General features: G+C 45.0%; 1 protein-coding gene across 1 annotated transcript in view; it reads right to left on the reverse strand.

The window, feature by feature from the left end:
- The window catches only part of PAPPA (pappalysin 1), a gene marked incomplete at its 3' end in the record, with an annotated part of 179,345 nt that overhangs the window by 137,149 nt on the left and 21,682 nt on the right, over positions 1 to 20,514 (reverse strand). The window contains exon 2 of the mRNA XM_080630817.1: positions 14,857 to 15,925. Coding sequence (XP_080486943.1) covers positions 14,857 to 15,925 — 1,069 coding nt within the window. The remainder of the gene's footprint in view (positions 1 to 14,856; positions 15,926 to 20,514) is intronic.

Here is a 20,514-nt window from a genome sequence, read left to right on the forward strand (position 1 = left end):
CATTTTAAAGACATTCTGAAGCAAAAACACATGAATACATCTATCCCCAGAAGTAAAACCATTAGAGGAACTCTGAGTGTATGAGAAGGAAGCCAGGAACTCCGAGCCCTTTTCTAAATCCAACTGGGTGCAGGGGGTGGAAATCAAAAAGCACAGATTTCTTCAGGCAAACTGGGAGAAACACTCTGATGTGTCTGACGGAAGCATTTTACTCTGTGTTTGGAAGTTTATCATGACCGATCAATTCTGGAAGAATTAGTGAGTGAGTTCTGGGTTTTGGCACTGACACAGTCGTGGTAAAAAGGCTGGAGGCAAAAGGGAAGTAATTTTCATAATGCTGTGAACTGTTGCCATCAGTCCTTACCCAAAACATTTCTTCTACTTACTCTACTGCAGTGCTGTTCTGCAGAAGCTTTCCTCTTAGCTGTTGCCCTTCGTCTCAGGAAGGCTCTCGACCTCACTCGTGCTCTGGATGTAGAGATCCAAGCCAAAGCCTAAAGTCTTTGGGAGTTCAATCTTTCTATGGACTTCAAAGAGCTTGGGATATGCAACTTACTCCAGACAGAAAGCATAACATACGTTTGGAACATTATATACATAAAAATAGAAAAGACTGAATGACTGTTAAGGAACGCAGTGATGGGGAAGCCTGATGTAAACCGGGCATGGCATTTACGTACCTATTTTCAGCCTCTAACCTAGGTGCTCTGAATCCTACTGGAAGCACCTACTTTTTCTCCAGCAATTATAAAGACTTGAAGATGTAATTCTCTAAATCATGCCTACGCTGTGTGTCTATACCTGCTGTGAGCAGATGGCATGGCTGTTCCCCTGAGGAACTGAGCAACGACTACAAATAACCAATGCTTATCTTCAGCACTTAGTGCAATAACAACATGGAGACTACACATCTGGGGAGGAATCAGCAACTCTAAGAATTAGCCCTTAACAATAAGCAAGTCAGATGTGAAGGCAAAATAAAACCCCAAGAACAAATATATTCAGGCATTCTGCAGAATAAAAGTTTATGATTTTCTTAATATTTCTCATGCCTGTTTGTCTCCATTTGTGCTTGCTGAGGCTGAAGACAGGAATAGAGCATCACCAAGCTCATGGAAATCAGAAGATCACAGAAAAATGCTGTTTTGTAATTGTTCTCAACCAGTTCTGCAAACCTAAGCAGTTCAGTCGGTCTCGAAACATTTCCATCCTCCCTTGATGCTCACATGAAGCAAGCCAAGCTCCAGCCTTTTTGACATCTGCCCACGTTCTCTAAAGGAGTGCAGCATATTTCTGTATTTACTTAGAACTTTTCACCAGTTAAATCTCTCCCTGTCTCATTTTGAATGAAACAAAACAACTAAATGAATCGAGGAAACACAAAACAACTTCAGCAAAGCTTTTCAAAGGGGATTTTGATACCCACATGCTACTGATTGTCAGTGGGTCTTGACTTGGAAATGTAACCCACTTTTGTGCCTTTGGAAGGTGCACAAAAGATGTGCAGATGTTTACAGTGATGGGTCTATTAAGTGGTATCATCTGGATTTTATGTTATTTAATCAATGTCTGAGCTTTCACTGCAAGAGAAGCTTCAATTGACATACTCCTTTCTGCTCAATGTTCCGTATCCCTAAATGAAGACGATAATCTTACATCTTCTTTGATACACAAATATACTTTGTGAGTCTGACACGGGCACAAGCCTCATTACATCATATCATGGAAATTAGAAATGAATCAATAAACAAAGAGGCAAACTCCCGATCGGCTCGTTCCTACCACACAATGTGGAATTCTTCACATTTTACCCCTAATCCCACGTCTGATCAACTGAAATGTCTCTGGGGTCAGGAATGCCTCCGCTTCCTTTTGGTATTTCTTTCACAGTCTAATCACATCTCAGAAAAAGCTGGTATTTTGTCCCTATGTGTCTTATCTTTATCCTTTGTGTAATCTGGGCTGTTTAATGCTGAAGAAACAATTCAGCAATATACTTCATGCAATGGGGCAGATCCTTCATGGAGAAGAAATACTGGCATGGCTGGAGTAAGGGATTAAATCCCCTTCTTGGCATCTTCATTTTAACTGTGTCTTTCGGTATAATTTCGACATGGAATTTTCCTGGCATAAATCACACAGGTTTCCCTCTTCCCCTTCGCACCATGCTGCGCAGCGCTGTGTTTTGGTAAATCTCATCTATTAATAGTTGCCCTCTGTGGCTATAAAAAAATACCTCAGTAGTCAAAAGCCAACCCTTGCTAGGGAACAGCTGTGGATGCCTGAATGCACGCAGGACCCGGCATCCCAGAGCAAAGCCCTTTCTTGGCTCCATGTCAGAGCAAAGCGATTAAATAAGGCCATAGTCAAGCTAACGGAAAAGGAGCCCCTTCCCTGCAAGGGAGAGAGCGCCCGACTCCAGCGCTAGGCTGGAGGAACATCAGGGTATTTCCATTTTCTCACTGACATTTTCTGGCTCCTTTTTTAACTCAGCAAACCCCCCTCCCGTGTCTTCCTCCCTCCATCCACCCTTCTGCCAAGTCCCAATAAAACCTTGCACTTAAAGAACTAGGACAAAGACGTCATCGACAGCGAGTATCAAAGGTCACGGGGTAGATTTGAAGGTCTGGTCTACTTTTTTTTTGGTTGTTGTTTGATTGATTTAACTGATTAAAGCGTTTCTGCTCTTCCTGTGCTTTCAGCAGCATCCTGGGTAACTCAAGGGAAATTCAAACCAACCAGCTGTGATCTGTATTACAAAGTCAAGGCTGGAAATACAACACAAGGATGTTGATGGGGCCATACTAGAAAGGGCGAAAGGAGAGGAATACGGTCTGCTAGTAAAGTGACAAAGTGCTTTTTAGTGAGAGAATGAGAAATATTCAGCTTAGCAGAGGACACAGTTCCTCATCATACCACTGCAGGGTACCAGCCCCATCACAGAGGGGCTGATCGGTGACAAAGTACCTGGCTTCAGGCAGCAGGAATCCTTCCAGATTTCACTTTGAGTCTTCATCTGCATGGACTATAGCTCTTGACAATCAGGCAGTGTTGAGTTTCAGGGTCTCCCATGCAAAGTGTAGGATGCCACAGCCATCACAAGGGTTGGTAGGGAAATGGAACGGGAGCATCAAGTCCTCTGGAAACCAGGCTGGGGCTCCTGCACTTACAAAGCCAACAGCATGTAACTTCAGCACACTTCAAACTTCCCTAGGGACATTCGACAAAGTCTCTTTGTGAAGCTGATGGGAAGGATTTGAAAAATCAAGTCTTGTGCTAGGGACACTAACTATCACTTTTAGAATCATAGAAAAGTTTGGGTTGGAAGGGACCTTCAAAGGTCATCTAATCCAGACCCCTGCAATGAGCAGGGACATCTTCCACTAGAAGTCCTCACTTCTCGATGAAGTCCTCAATTTCGTGACAAAACAAGGTTATAGTGCAAGAAGTAAATCTATTCCATAGTATCTATTGGTATTACAGCTCAAAGGATGCATTTTGAGGCAGCAGAAAGAATTTTGTTCTCCAGATCCCTGCAGCTGAACCACCCTCACACAAACCAGCGGTGACACTTCTGAGGCCAAGAGTATTGTTAAAAGCATCACAGGTAATTGCCACTGCTGTCATTCCAAGCCACTGCTGTTTCCTCTATTTTACTATCACTGATGTAACCCAACAAGTGTCAACAGCAAACACGGGCTGCTTCTGCAATTAGAGAATGATCAGCAATAATGCATTTCACAACAAACAGCTCACATGTATCAATGGCCATCACCAGATCCTTAACTACAATCTACGTGAGATGTTCTATGTTGTGTGCAGCCCAGAAAGCCAACTGTATCTTGGGCTGCATCCAAAGGAGCATGGCTGGCAGATCAAGGGAGGTGATTCAGCCCCTCTGCTCTGGTGAGATCCCCCCTTGCAGTCCTGCATCCAGCTCTGGAGTCTTCAGTACAGGAAAGACATGGACCTGTTGGAGAGGGTCCAGAGGAGGCTACAAAAATGATCAGAGGTGTAGAACACCTCTGCTACGAGGAATGGCTGAGAGAGTTGGGGTTGTTCATCCTGGAGAAGAGTCTGGAAGATCTTATTGTAGCCTCTCAGTACTTAAAAGGGGACTATAAGATGGAGAGAGACTTTTTAGCAGGGCCTGTTACAGCAGAACAAGGAGTGATGGTTTTAAGCTAAAAGAGGGAGATTCAGGCTGGATGTGAGGAAGAAATTCTTTACAATAAGGGTGGTAAAACACTGACACAGGTTGCCCAGAGAGGTGGTGGATGCCCCATCCCTGGGAACACTCAAGGCCAGGCTGGATGTGATTCTGGGCAACCTGATCCAGCTGAAGATGTCCCTGCTCATTGCAGCGGATTGGACCAGATGACCCTTGAAGGTCCCTTCCAACCCAAACCATTGATGATTCTGATTCTAAGGTTTGTTAAAAACTACTCAAACATCTGGGTACCTTCTAAAATAATTGGTCTGCAGGGTGCAGGTTTTATCATCTTTTTCACTGGGGTGGATTGGCCACAAGAGTCTTTAAAAGAGTGGTACAAAAAAACCTGCTGAAACTTGTACTCCTGAAGAATTTCAGAAAGATCAAATTAGGCCCCAAACTCTGATCTTGGTTTCAGTGGGGTCCCTTTTTTAGCAGGGGTCCTTCTACCAGAGTCCCTCCTTTAAAAGCCAAAGGAAATTAAAACTGAAAAACAGCACTGGGGGAAAGTGAAGCGTGTGCTTCAAACTCACACATGCCAGGAAATTTAGAGTTAAAGGTGAAACTCCACCCAGAAGAACTCCATAATGGAGATACTTCAACGAACAAACCTAATGTGTTCTGAAATACAGAGACCCAGTAGGGTGCACTAGGTATGGAGTTTCAGCCTTCACTCCAAATTTCCTGGCTTTTGGGAGGCTTATTAGAGTTTCATACCCCAAGCATTTAAGTAGTCCAAGAAGTTTCCTCAGTGCGGCTTACGCTGATCCTTTTGGAAGCTGAGAACAAGCACTCCGATGGTGTGGCTACCCATCCATTATTAATGAACCTGAAAACACTTTCTTGCAAATTTATGGTAATTTGGAGCGCTGAAATGATGTGCTAACTGGGTAGTTTCACTTGAGTTCCCCGGAGGAACTCCAAAATTGCAAATCTACTCCGAACAAAACTGAAGGACAGGATTTCATTGACCCAAGCATAGCACAGGCTCCTAATCTTCCTCCACACTATGTGTGGCAAGTAACTGCACTTCAGCCCAGGCTGCAATCAAGAAAACTCAGAAATGCTTTTGACAGTAGTGTTTTGTGTTCCTGGTCTAAACACTCTACTGGGCTGTGGGATGGGGCTATATCCATCTTATTCCTCAGTGGATCTGGCTCTAATGGATTAAAAACGACTATCAGCATCATGCTTTTCTATAACAAAGCTTTGATGAATACCTTGCAAGTGTTGAAGTGGTTTCGGAGTATCTCAGTGACCCTAAAAGATCTGTTGTGAGGCTCCACGATAGCTGTAAGGGAATTATAACCAGCAATTCTCTGTAGCCCCTCTAATCACACACACCCTTCATCCTTCTCCAACAGGCACAGGGAGAAAGTTTCATGACTATCTGATGATGGGTGTCTTGACATAGACTATCTGATGATTTCAGTGGGTGTCCTGACAAATAGCTAACAGAGAAGATATCACACGTACTTTGAAATTGGCCTCATCAATCACTTTGCACAAGTGTACCTTAGTGGTGGACAGCTGCAAAAGTGATGGGACGGCTCCACACTCTCCTGATGCTGGGGTGTCAGGAGAAATGAATGATTCTCACTGCAGTTAAAAGAAGATAAATTGAGCTATGCACTTCTTGGGTTTCCCCTCGCCCTGACCTGTGCAGAGGAGGGAGCCTACACTGAGCAGAGAAGCTGTTTTGGGGTAAGAAGGAAGACAGAATAGGGAGGAGACAAACCAGGACTTGAAACACCACGAACTGGTTCCAAGTTAAGTCCAGACACATGGCCAATAGACACAGATTGTGCTTTACTGTTGCTTACAGATCTATCTCTGCATCCTTTCTCGTGCGATCTTTTCCATCACCTTTCCATTTACTTCATCTCCTGTCCTCACTCTGTTCCAGCTATCACATTTAAACATACATACATACACACACACACCAATCCCTGACAGACATTCTTCACACTCTGAAATCCCCCAACAGACCAACAAACTTAGAAAAGAAAGACTGCAAAAAAATCACAAGCAATGATTTCTTAGGAGAAATCTTTTTTTTCTTTACCAGATCATCTGATTGATTTGGGGGGAAAAAATTCCAAGCTCATAAACGCTTCTTTATATTATTCTTATGTTTTTCCCTAACCCTATGAATTGGCTTAAGAAAAAATATCCCTCCTGCTGCTGAAGCCTGCCTTACTTGTAAGCTTCAGCTCCCCCAGCTACATCAAGAACATCATCGCCCTGAAAATCATAGCACTGGCACACTAACACCTTTGTTGGCAACATGGATGGTGGGATGGAGCACCCTCAGCAAGTCTGCCAATGACACTAAGCTGTGTGGTATGGTTGATACACTGGAGGGAAATGATGGGATCCAGGGGGATCTGGACAGGCTGGAGAGATGGGTCAGCGCAAAGCTCATGGAGTTCAAGAAGGCCAAGGGCAAGGTCCTACACCTGGATTGGGGCAATCCCCAAAACAATTACAGGCTGGGAAGAGACTGGATGGAGCAGCCTTGAGCAGAAGGACTTGGGGATGCTGGGTGAGGAGAACCTCCCTATGACCCAGCTTCAGTGTGCGCTTGAGCCCAGAACCCCCCCATGTGCTGGGCTGCACCCCCAGAGCGTGAGCAGCAGCTCAGGGAGGGGATCCTGCCCCTCTGCTGTGCTCTGGGGAGACCCCCCCTGCAGCCCTGATCCAGCTCTGGGGCAGCAGCACAAGAGGGATGTGGAGCTGCTGGAGCGAGGCCAGAGGAGGCCACGGAGATGCTGCGAGGGCTGGAGCAGCTCTGCTCTGGAGCCAGGCTGAGAGAGCTGGGCTGGGGCAGCCTGGAGAAGAGAAGGCTCCTGAAGGGGAGACCTGAGAGCAGCTCCAGTGCCTAAAGGGGCCGCAGGAAACCTGGAGAGGGGCTTTGGACAAGGGCCTGTAGGGACAGGCCAAGGGGAATGGCTTGAACCTGCCAGAGGGGAGACTGAGATGAGCTCTTAGGCAGAAGCTCTTCCCTGTGAGGGTGCTGAGGCGCTGGCACAGGGTGCCCAGAGAAGCTGTGGCTGCCCCATCCCTGGCAGTGTTCAAGGCCAGGTTGGACACAGGGGCTTGGAGCAAGCTGCTCCAGTGGAAGGTGTCCCTGCCCGTGGCAGGGGTTGGGACTGGATGAGCTTTGAGACCCCTTCCAACACAAACCATTCTATATTTCTGTGACTATTATCTGCTTCTTCTGTTGAGAACTTGCATTTCTTCCCAGTCTTTCCATCACATGTACTGAGGCTGCAGGCAAGTCCTCTGTGGCATAAAGGTGTTTTTCTACCCAAAAAATATAACCTACTTATAAAAACTGCTATTTTCTGAGTAATCACACTTTTGGGTTGGCTTTCTCCCCCAGCATTAAGTTCACAGATACCGGGCAAAGGCAGAGCTGCTAGGCCAGCATTCATGCCTCTGCTCACATTGACATTTTCAGCTGCGACTATATAAAGAAAATTCACCTTATCATCCTCACCCCTTCTCCTGAACCCTGTGAACCCACTATGTGAAGGCACCAGTAATGCTGAGGGTTTGAAGTGTGGCTGCACAGAGCAAACTCCCCCAGGATGTAGCACAAGGCAGCACCATCTCAGCTGAAAGATTTCTGTACATTTCCACTGGCAGCAATAGTGAAGGGATCGTCAGGAAAAAAACCAACCAACTGAAGTACTGTTTGCCCACATCCAGCAAGCCACGTGAGAGGCAAAGTCAAATGCATCGCGTTCATGGATGATGCAAATGGAGCATGGTGGACGTGGCTGCCCTGTATTTCCCTAAGAGGCAGCTATTGCTTGCAAGAACTGAACTTAGATTCCTATCAGAAAAGAGGCCTGAAAGAATGGGAATGGCAAAGGCAAGTGTTGCACCTGGTTAAAATACCCTGTGCTTTGCATCCTTCTCTATGTGAAAGGTCCAACCTCCTGAATTTACTTTACAGAAGGTTTTAGATAGTACAACCTGCTGTAGTGGAAGGTGTCCCTGCCTGGGGCAGGGGGTTGGAACTGGATGAGCTTTAAGGTCCCTCCCAACTCAAAACAGTCTGGGATTCTATGATGCTAATTAAAAACACAAAGGGTACCCCACACCCACTGCTGGAGAGAGGTTGAACACAAATGGATACAGGAGAAACCCAGGGTGATTAATGCAAGGCCCCACAGCACTTGGAAGATGCATGTCGGACATGATCAAACTGTGGGTCTGTGTGTGAGACCTATCTATACATGAACATGAGCCGGCTTCAGTGTGCACTCGCAGCCCAGAAAGCCAACCATATCCTGGGCTGCATCAAAAGGAGCGTGACCAGCAGGTCGAAGGAGGTGATCCTGCCCCTCTACTCTGCTCTCGTGAGACCTCACTTGGAGCATTGTGTGCAGTTCTGGTGTCCTCAACATAAAAAGGACATGGAACTGTTGGAACAAGTCCAGAGGAGGCCACAAGGATGATCAGGGACTGGAGCACCTCCTGTATGGAGACAGGCTGAGAAAGATGGGGCTGTTCAGCCTGGAGAAGAGAAGGCTGCGTGGAGACCTCAGAGCAGCTTCCAGTATCTGAAGGGGGCCTACAAGGATGCTGGGGGTGGACTCTTCATCAGGGACTGTAGTGACAGGACAAGGGGTAACGGGTTCAAACTGAAACAGGGGAAGTTTAGATTGGATCTAAGGAAGAAATTCTTTACTGAGAGGGTGGTGAGGCACTGGAATGGTTTGCCCAGGGAGGTTGTGAATGCTCCATCCCTGGCAGTGTTCAAGGCCAGGTTGGACAGAGCCTTGGGTGCCATGGTTTAGTGTGAGGTGTCCCTGCCCATGGCAGGGGGGCTGGAACTGGATGATCTTAAGGTCCTTTCCAACTCTAACTATTCTATGATTCTATATAGGTCTCACACTGTATATAGGTGTCCTATATATATATATATAGGTCTTCAAATATGTATATATATCTGAACTGATCAACAACAAGAAGAAAACCACTTATATACCCTGCTTCTTTTCAGACCATGGGAGGGGATGAGCTCCACCAGAGGCTGAAAAGGGGTTGAGCATCACTGGGGCGGCTGGTCCTGGAGGATGCAGCGCTGCAGAGCTGTGAGGGGCAAATTCAAACACTGTGCTTGCAAACCTTCATTGTGGGGTGCATTAGCACCAAAGAGTATAAACGGACTTTAATCTATTGTCTCCTACAAGGATTCTTAATGATCTCTGATAGTTTGCTCAATAGATTTTATAGGCTGTCTTCATTCCAAGCATCCTGCAGTTTGACCAGACAGTGATCTTTCTACATAACGGATAATGTCCATGAAAGAAACCATGAGTCCTATGAGTCCTGGGGAAAAAATGTTCCTTGAAGAAAAAATACTGTTGGAAAAGATGACTGTGGGTCAAGCTAAAGCGAGCAAAATCCTACTGTTTCTAGGATGTGCAATCCTGTACATAGAAATAGTTTCTTTAGTACCTAAGTCCTGTCTATATCAGAATTCAATAATAGACTTATAAATGTCAGTTGCTAGCATGGGAACAGATGCAATTCCTCCCAGCTGATTAACATCCCTGACATCTGGAAGAGAGGAAAGAATAAACAGAGAGAACAGAGGATTTCCTGTTGGGACATGGCTTTTGGGTGACAACTACCAAGAGACAGCAGCTCTGCTCTTGAGCGTGATACTCTCCACCTTCCCAACAGCCCTGGGGCTGGTAATTAAAGAACTGGGCATTTAATGCTGAATCCCTAGACAAAAAGTCAGGTATTTGCTATATGTCTGCCTGATACCTGTATGAATGCAGGAATCCTTGATGTCAAGAGCTACACAATGGCCTTTTCGAGGCAGGGGATTAAGTTCTCAAGCTCCCTGAATTGAAGAGCTTTGATGGATTTCTTCTGTTCTTTTTAGTGTTTAGGATTAGGTGGAAATTAGTCTTTTATTGGGAATCAAGGAGTATTTCTTAGAACTCTTCTAACTCCTAGAAAAGGGCATTAAGTATGCCTCCCTCCTCCAGAGGAAGTTGACCATATTTTGTACAGAAGCCTCATGAAAAGACTTCCAGTGGAAAAGAAGGATAAAGAATAAGAGGCTGACCTGATCAGAAATCCCATGGGGGAGCCCTGAAGTGCAGCCACAGACCTAGGCTGTGGATTAGCCAGCTACCTCCTTCTAATGCTACTGCTGTGGTCCATGCGGCAGAGCATGGTGTGCTCTTCATATGGGGCCCTGCCATACCCATTGCTGATCAAAACCATCTGGAGATTTCTACAGATTGTTCAAGCATGCATTCAGAGTCTAATTTACGCATACGTGCAATGTGCCAGTGCCCTTAACGTTGAGCGAGCTGCTGTGACACAACACTAAGCTCTGCTGGACTGCACAATACAAGTGTTGGAAAAGGCCAGGGAGAAGGGTGGGATGAGCAGGGCACTGGACACTCCAGCACCTTGGCTTGGGGTCACCCTTGCATTTGCAGTCAGGTGCTGCAAAACAGACTCTGGAGCTTGTACAGCTCATCTCTGCCTGTTGTTTGGGCAGAACTGATGGGCTGGAGGAGCCTTCAGGGCACACATGAGGATGTTGAGAAAGCTTGTCCCCAGGGTCACTTCTTCTGAGGGGATTTCCAGCAAGTATTCGGTAGGTTGTATGAATCAAGGGAGTCTGAAGGCTCCAGTAGCTTTTACTGCTTCAGGAATTTCATCAGCGTGTTCCTAAGAAGGCTTCAAGGGGAATGCTTTCTTATCTGCCCATGCAATCCTGTGGTGAAGCCTGATGTGCAAGCCCAATACTACATAAAAGGAAGGGCTCAGTTAACCATGGTATGGTGCAAGAACTTGCCACATCAAATAGCACTTACAGAGCATGATTTCCTATGATCCCTTGCTGTTTGTTTCAAGTTTTTCTGAAAAGGAGCCATGGTAGGTGTCATGAGCTCAAAATCTTCCCTATTTTGTAAGCAGCATTATCCCAAATAACACAGGGAATGTGTCTTTGTGGCAAGTGGTGTTTATCCTTGCTCCTTCTCTTTGTATTGGGCTAGACTGTATGATCTTAGCATGTTCTAATTTCCCAGAATTGCAGAAATAAAGAAAAGCTGAACAATATTTGCAAATCTTGTGCTGGAACTAAATACATTTTGTCCCACTCTCATGAAATTAATGAAAAGAAGTGAGGCAGATATTCTTGGATAAAGCCTGCTGTGTTGGCTAATGCTAACCAGTCCTTTGTTTTTTCCCTGTAGGCTAATAAAAAAGAGGAGAGATGATCTAGTTGGTACCACAATGTTTACTGCTGAGCAGCTCTGACAGCAGAGTCCCCATCTACCAGCATTGTCCCTCTGCAAACTTCTTTATGCCGTAGTATTTAAATCTCTATGCATCAACATCCCCACTACCTATGGCACAGGATCTTGGCTCTTTGGAGGAAAATGTTTCTGGAGAGGTGCCAGGAGCTGGAAGCAAACAAACGGAAAACCCATTCCTGCTGCTGGGATCAGCTCTAAAGCCACCACAGTTGTACCACAACAGTGACTGAATGACACCATCCAAGCGTCTGAGCGCTTTGTCCAAGGTGCCAAAAGGATCACAAGAAACTTACAATGCAGATCGAAGTTGTCTTGAAATGGTTCCAGTGATCTCATATTTGTGGTTGCACTTAGCCAAGGAGCACCCACAGAGTTTGTTGTAAAGAGACTCATAACAGCTTTGTCCCAGGATGGAGGCTTGGGACTGAGACAGTCAGAAGAGGAAAAGGGACTGGAAACGGATACATCTTCTTTTGGGGATGAAGAGGTACTTAAGGGGGTTCCTGCTTATAATGGCATTAGTTGAGCATCAGCACTTTTTGGTTGGTTCCAAGGGACAAAAGTATTACAGGAATAACCTCTGCGTGATGAAGAGCTGGCTAAAACTCCTGACACAAGGATGTAGCAGAAGCAAAACCCAGTAGCATCTGACTGCCTCCCCAGTACCAAGGAAGACTGTGAAGAGTCTTCATAGCACAAAGCTCAGGAAACTTTTTATTGGTACCATTTCATCTTTCCCTCCTCCCCCTTTCCTCACCAGTTTGAAGGCTCACTTCTCTTTCTTCTGCTATTGTTAGACTGAACTTTGGCAGGGGAAATACCTGGAATTAGACATGAGCTCTCAGTGGCTGTGGAGATGCCTTCATTGATGTGGTGCAAGGCCTGCACTAGAGGGAACTGAGGACTCTTTGCCAATTAAAGTGATGACAAGAGGGGCTGGTGATGCAAAATGGGCCCAGATGGTGCCAACTGAGTCACAGATTTTGACTTAGTCACTAACTGGCATGGTAATCTCTCTCAGCGGATGATGCTGAGGGCAATACCAAAGCCAAACAAGGGGTTTGAGTCCTCACTCTTTCAGTCAATGAAGGCTTTGCTGCCAAAGCCACTGCCCCAGACCTGTATTTGTTAGTCTAAATACTTCAGTCTTACAAACCTCATGGCTTAGCCCACAGCCCTAAGTGCTCTATTTTGCCATACTGAGTGCAAACACCCATCAGTGGTGGGTATGAGCTCAAGTCTAAGCATATCAGCCACCAAATAAACTCTTCAGAGAGATGGAATATCTTCTACTGCCCTTCTCGCTTTCATAGCCAAGATGTTGATCATAGCCAATGATCAACAGTGCATTACAATGTCTGTGCAAAGACAAATAAATGAAATCTAACTGGTGCAAAAAAGTCTGTGGAGGATCTATGGATTTTCACAGGCTCTGCACTTTGGAAGAGGACCTTCAGGCCTCCCTCACTGATCACCGACTAGAAGAGGTGCTTTTCAAGCCAAAAAGAACATGTCGAAGATCTGTGAGCTCAAAGCCATGAAATGCAAAGCCTCCAGACAAGTTCAGCAAGGTTGGGTGTCTCCAAAATGAACATGCAACTGCGTATGAAAAGCAACTACACCGCATTAATGTAACTTCAGATTTGGGAACTAAATTTCTTGCTTGGGCTTCTGCAAGTACAATCTGTGCATCAAAAAAGAAAAAAAGACTTCATTTGAAATAGAAACATCTCTGAGCATCAGAATAGCATTAAGGCACAGTCTTAAATCTGCCAACTAAAATTTACAGGACTTTTCTTGTTTCATTTTGGATGGGTATTATGCTGGTCACAGAGCAAGTGATAAAAGGGAACTATCATATTAAAAATAATGTCTTTTGCTAAAAATTGTCATAGCTGTTAGAACTAACACCTCGACTTCTCAGAACTCCAGTGTTAAAACAAACCAATTTGCATTATGCCTTTGATGATATTTGCTTCGTTGTGTTCCTCTCCAGTTGAACAGTATTAAGAGATTGGTATTTTTCCTTCCGATATTTTCAGTCATTAGCATTTCAAGTATTTCCTCATGTGAGCTCTGTTCACTGGGAGCTCACTGAAGTCATGCTGAGCTATAAGGAGTTTTTCAAAAACAACCTCATTGGAGTTAGAAACAAAAATGGAAAGGAAGCATTTCTTAGCAGGTTAATTATGTGTATTTAAAGCTCCAGTAGAGCTGATAATGTTGTGTAAAACCTTCTCTCTATGGAGGAAGTTGCAAAGATAGCCTGAATTGCTGTAATGGAAGGGATTCCAGAACAGCTCACACTTCCTCTCTTAACCTGAGCTTTAGTGTTGACAACACAGGGTATTCTGATCATCTAGAGGTTTTTCCCCATGACTGCATGAATTGCCCTACAGAAACTGTAACATGGGATGTGGACAATAGAATCTCAGCTTTAGCCTTCATCTTCTGTGTGTTCATATTTCTAAGTCATTCACAGCAAACACTTTTTTCCTTAAACAAACTAACTTATCTAAAGATGACCAAAAGCAAGTTGGAGTAATTGTAGGTACGTGGTACTAAACTGACGCAAGTTACTCAAGGATGTCCCTCTTCAAACTACAACACAGTTTTAGCTGAGGATCTCAGGATTTTCTAAGCTCACATCCACCCACGGAAGGTTGCCCTGCCATTTGCAATGAAGTGGCACTAACCCAGTTTTCATCTATATAACAAGAGGCACAGAAGAGCTCAATGTGTGCAACATCACTGCCAGGAACCTGGTACCCACCTCCCTCCTCACAGCCAGCAGACTCAACTGTCTCGCCGCAGCAGTGCTTACAGAAAACAGTACTCAGAGCATTAAGAATACAGAATAACCTACCTACCTTCAAAGAAGTCCTAGAGAATTAAAGTGTACCTGAGAATATTTATGTTCCGTTCCATGCCTGAAGGGCTCTTCCCTCTCCAAATACACATAAGCTTTGTATGACATCCAATTCCCACTGCTAAGAGTCTGCAGTTAAAATAATCTGCGCAATGCTACAATACACTGCTCATAACCAACAACTATTGGGTCAGCCAAAGTTGGCTGCTTCAGTTTTCGGGACTGAACTTTCTTCAGCCTAGATGGAGAAGACCAACTCAATAGTTATGATGCTGGAGAGACCATTACTGAGATTGCATTTGGATAACTGTAATGTGAGTCAAATAGTAAGCAAAAAACAAACAAATTACAAACTCCAAAGGCTCTAAGGGCAACAAAACAAGGTTTCAAAACCCAGCAGGCTGATCAATACCTAGATGGATAGTCACTAATATGATCATAAAAAGCTTGCTTAAGAAAATGCGTACCTGTAAGGAGAATAAGGGTCAAAGCACGTCTTGGTGACTTCTGTTATCTCTGGGTTACAGCATTCCCCACCATCGAAGTTGTATCTCTCGTAATTACAATCCATGTCACACACCCCGTTCTGCTTCTTCTTGTTGAAGAGTGTGTGGCGCACGTGCCGGCAGTCCCCACCATCGTACCCAGTCAAGGTGTGGTTGCACTCCGGATCACAGTTCTCATCCCCGATCTTGCTGATATCACAGTTGGCCAGGATGAGTCGGTGGCGAAGGGAAGAGTTCTTCACCTCCAGCACCTCCAGCTCCCAGGTGATGTTGTAGCGGCTGAAAGCCTCATTTAAATGCTGATGCTGGAACTCGATCTGCTGCTGGCTGACAGTGGGGTTCTGGTGTTTGTCATCGTAGAGGTTTACCACACGGTAGCGCACGATTTTGTTGCGGCGGAAGCTGGGGAGCTTGTTGTAGCTGGCGATTACATCTGTGTTGTCACAGACGGTCTGTCCACAGAGAGGAGGGTCTAGGCTGGTATCCAACAAATAGCCATGGTGATAGCTGAACTTGCTCTGGGGGCTGCTGCCATCCTTCATGGGGGACCAGGTGTTTTTCACATTCAGTAAACTGTCTTGAAGAACTAGCTGAGGTAGAGGGGTGTCTTGTCTGTGAATTGCCTGGCCCATGTCCAACAAGATCTCCTTCTGAGACCGGGCTGTCCTCCAGAGACTGAAGTGCTCTACGTAACCCCGATAGTTCTGGTTCAGCGCATTTCCTCCAACCATGAGCACCTTGCACTTCAAGGTCAGAAGACTGAAGATGCTGCCCACTTGCTCTCCACTTGTGGCCACCTGAGCACCATTCACATAGAGTTTCATCAGGTGCCCATCGTACGTGGCAGCCAGATGCACCCACTGGTTGGGGAGGTAGCTGCGATGTGCTGCAATGGTGGTCACTTTGCGAGCACGGTCCGTCTTCAGAGAGAAGAAATAGCGGGGGTCTCTATTCCCCTGGTCACTGACGGTGTTAATCCCCAGGACCCATCCTCGGTCACGGGAGGTGTAAGAACATTTGTCATATAGTCCTATGTGCCCCCAAAAAAGAAATATGAATGAATAAAGATGACAGGATAAAGAAATTAGTCTTTAAATTAGTCTATAAATATCTATGTATATACACATGCTCACCTACATACGTTAAAATGTTCATGTACAAGAAAAACATAAAATCATCTAGTGCATGACTGTGGTACACTTGCTGTTACTTGTTGCATGTATAAATGGGATTCCCCTTTTCTGACCAAAGGCCAAACCTCTTCTGCAAATTCCTAACAGCAAAATGATGCTCTGCGCATTTGGTTCTTGCCTTCACTCAAGCCATACACCTCTGGTTGAAAATAACAGCCTTGAGAAGCAGCGTTGATCTCACTCACACCTCCTACCACTGAACCCTGTATTATCTAATGAGGTCTAGAGGAGAAATAAGTACAAAAGCAAAGTACTGCAGCTCGAGAAACACTGAGCAACTATAAGAATTGTGATAGGTTCAAGCATCCAGATCCTACTGAAAGAGAATGGGATGTGTGTTGAGGCTGCCTTCAAATTCATACCAAATAAAAACCAGTGAGGAAGTGGCACACGCTAGCATGCTGATGTGCTGAACATGGTATATACCACACCAGCAAAGGGCAAGGAACATGCACGGATGGACATACATGTTCAGAAAGATTCCTGCCCCCTCACATACACACTTACTAACAACTTGGTGCACCGCAGGAGATAAGCACTAATGATTTATCTTGCGGACAAAGTGTGGATCCACATCTAAAGCTCTCTCAACCTGTTTTCAGACAGCTCCAAGCAATGAGAAGAGCCCACTCCTCACTTTGGGACATGAGGTTTGGCAAGTTAAAGACATACATTTCCATCTTTCAGTTCTCAAAGACCAAGGGCTGCAGGGACAGCCCTCAACCTAGAAAAGTCATCATTACAGCCTTCAGCACCAAACGGCCACTCTCCTATCAGCACATGGGAAACAATCCTTCCCCCAGGCCTCCACTTCCAAAAGCCTAACCGAAAATCATAAATCTCTGACCATTCAGTCCTCATGAAAAGACTAAATATCCCCTTACCTCACCCCTGCACCCTAACCCTCCCAGCACTACAACCAAATAACATCTTCTGCTTCTAAGTTGCTCAACAGCCATCTGTTAACAATCACTCATTAACAGTGCAGTCTTGTCTAGTATCAACAGAGCAAAGGTTACAGGAGCATTCACTGTATTTTTCCTCCCCTCTCCCAGCACCCACCTTCCCCCCTCTCTCCTCACACCCTTCCTCTCTCCTCCTCCTCCTCCCCCTGGGTAAAAGTCTTCTGATGGGAAAGCTAGAGCATTTAAACAGGCCTTTTTTTTTTCTGCAGGCTGGTATTTTGCTAGGGACTCTGAGCTCCCCCTTTTCCTGTTGCCTTTGGAAGAGAGATCCCAGGGTTCGGAAGGTGATGTGTTTATTCATCTGTAGGGCGCACTCAGTTCAAAACCTTTGTGAGACCAGCCTCTAGTTTATGCTGCTACTTCTGATCATGAGAAAGGAGAGGAGGAGAACCAGGGAAGGAAAAAACAAATATGCTTAAAATAAAGAATGACATTTGCTGGGATGGATATTTACCCGAGAAATTCATGGTAGGAAAGCCAAAGGTACCAATGACCTTCTGGAGGCTGGTTTTTAAGTGGGTTTTGATTTTTCTTTATGGAATAAATACTTTCACAAAGCATTCATTTTCAGATGTATGAGAGCCCATAAAAGTCTGCATTTTTATGAATCTCAAATGAAGGTATTGTCCAGTGCTAGTGGGTGGATAACGCTGCAATGAATGAGGAGACAGCTGGCAAGACAAGTCCCTCTTCCAAAGAAGCAATAAAATAAGTTCTAAAAAATCCCAGCTAATAGACCATTAGAGCTGGTCAGATATTTTGTAAGAGGGTTTGTGCCTGCCCAGAAATGCCAACGTGGAGAGAACAGAAAAAGTGGTGCACAAATGGGCTAGTCCCAATAAATCTCCATGAGAAGGTGTGAGCCTTCACTATGGCCAAGGGAACACCAAGGACTCCCTTGGCTGTTCAGACTGCAAGCAGCGAAGGTCAACCCATCCCAGGCATGCTCCCCATCATCTCCTGTCATCTTCTCCCCACAGTGACCAAAGTCTCCAGGCTTGAGGACCAAAGGGCAGCTGCACGTGCAATAGCAGCTCCACCTGTAAGACATCCAAGATCCCTGCTGTTGGATGGATGGCTGGAAGCTCTGGAACATGCTTCTAGGGTTTCCGGCTCTAAGAAAGTCCACCGTACAGTCTTTAGGGGTTGAGTTTTTTGGCTTTTTGTGCTTACTGGGGCTAGGAATATTCCCCCAAAAGAACTAATAAATAATCGTGGAATGGAAATTCAGTTTCCTAGCCAGCATTAAAGAACATCTTCCTCTCTCTCTGAAGTGCTGCATGATGCTAGTGATTGACCTCAGCTGAACAGATGGAGCTGCTGGAGGAATACTACAGAATAGTAGCAATCCTCCCTTGCCTTTGAGCATTTAAACCCTGATGTGATGCAACGTGTCTTGAGTTTGGCTCAAACAGCTGCCATCAATTCAAGATTTACAGGGAGCCAAAGGAGGGCAGAGAAAGAAAAAACCCAGTGACAATAGGGACACCACTGAACGCGTCAGTATGAAAGCTGCTCAACTAAAACAGTCTACTATTCCAGTTCCTTACATTTTCTAGTTTAGGGCAAAGGTCCTTGCTGACTCTATATGCCACGCACAGTATTCTTTCCTCAAACTTTTATTATTACAGACAACCAACTCTTGATGAAAAGATGGATTGAACACAATCTCTTCAACAGCAAGAGTTGTTTTATTCTCAAGAGAAAGGAAAAAGAGTAAGAAAGTATAAGAAACCCACACTCCCTATAACTTGCAAGTTGTACCAGTTCTTTATGACCTTCTTTTGCTCGTATGCTGTACCTACTTTCCCAACCCTTCGCTTACTTTTTTGGCTTTAGACTAAGAATCCTCCGGCTAAGGGAGTGTCACTTTTCCGTTTTGTCCCCAGCACAATGAAACTCATTTCAGCTGGGGCTTTGGATGTCATAATACAAGAATTTATTACTTCTTCTATGACAACTAATAAGGGCAAAGCCATTGGAAGAGGGACATGTGAAATAATTGCCAGAACTTCTGAAAACTGAATAATTTGATGTTTTCACAATTTATTTCAATTTAGTAAAAGGTTCCATAGCCATGAGTTGTTTCTCAGACATAATTAAGAACATTTTAAACAAGGAGAGGCCTCTTGTACCCCAAACAAGGCTGGTTTTGAGCAAAATCACCCCTCACAATGGTTGACACTCCAAATTTCAGAATTCAGCTGTGACCACAACCAATATTTACATGAAAAACATACAGAGGTTAGAGTCTCATTTACACTGAGAATTCTTTACAATAATGTGGTAAGGGACATTTTTAGCTTCTTAATATCCCTTTACAAACCAAGAGTGGTGTAAAGAGGCCTCATGGTAAAGGAGGCTCAAGCCAATGACTGCAAAACCACAATCTGGCGAATATGCCTCAAGTTTCCGAGCCAAGAAATGGTGCGAAATAAAACTGATGTTTGTTTTCCCCACAGCAATTAGATTAAAAAAATATGTACAAGTCTCATACAGGAGCAAACAGTTTTCTTCACTTCTGCTTGCTCCCAGTTGCTAGAAAGGGACGGAGTTACAGCTAAGAAGAACACTGACAGCCCTTTGAAGTCCATAATCTGAGTGATTTGTTCCCTGTAAAGCTCCTGAAGCCCAAGGGATTAAAACTGAGTTTTATCTTTTATTACAAGAAAAAGAAGAGGTGCTAGTCCAGCTTTCCAGTAAGCGGCATTGGTAACCTTCCTTCCCCACTAAGCAGTGAGTCACTTTTCAGACAACCCTTGAGAAGTGCATGAACAGAGCTAAGATACTGCATTCCTGTATGCTTGGCCACAGGCAGACTTCAATGGCCCATGAAGCTCCTTCCAGTCCCATGCTGTTTGTCCCTTATAGGAAAAGTAAATTCCTAGGGATCTAGAACGGAGAAAGCTGGAAAATTAAACTCCAAAGGCCCAAAGCCAAACATGGAAAACCAAAAATACAATCTCTCCCTTTTTCTTGCCAGTGAAATCTCAGTTCTCTGGCTACCGACCCACGATGGCTCCAGCACCCAACTGTCCATCTGACCTCTTCCAGCAAGCCTTAGCCAAGGCCAGTGTATGATTTATAACCCAATTTGTTTCCAGGACTTTGTTGGGGACTTAAATAGAGCCACATCCTTGCGTGGGCCCTGTGTGCTGGGCAGGATTTCGCAGCACAAGCACAGCAGGTAGCATTAGCTGCTGAACTTCTGGACCAAAGTCCTGGGTGAGGACATGAGGCATTGCTGTAACCAAGCCTGCAATGCAAAGATTGGACCAGATGTTTATCACCAGTAGCCACAGAGAAACAGGAACTCACAGCTAGAGGCTGTGGCTGCTGAAGTCATAAGTAGCACTCTGTGGGCAGAGTATGAAAGAAGAGAGGCCGAAGTCGCCCATGCGAGCTGCTGTAATCCACTTTAATATTATCAGTAACAGACTCCAGGCCTCCCTCCCTCACTT

The sequence above is a fragment of the Psittacula echo genome (genome assembly GCF_963264785.1).
Source record: "Psittacula echo genome assembly, chromosome: 16".
NCBI lineage: Eukaryota > Metazoa > Chordata > Aves > Psittaciformes > Psittacidae > Psittacula > Psittacula echo.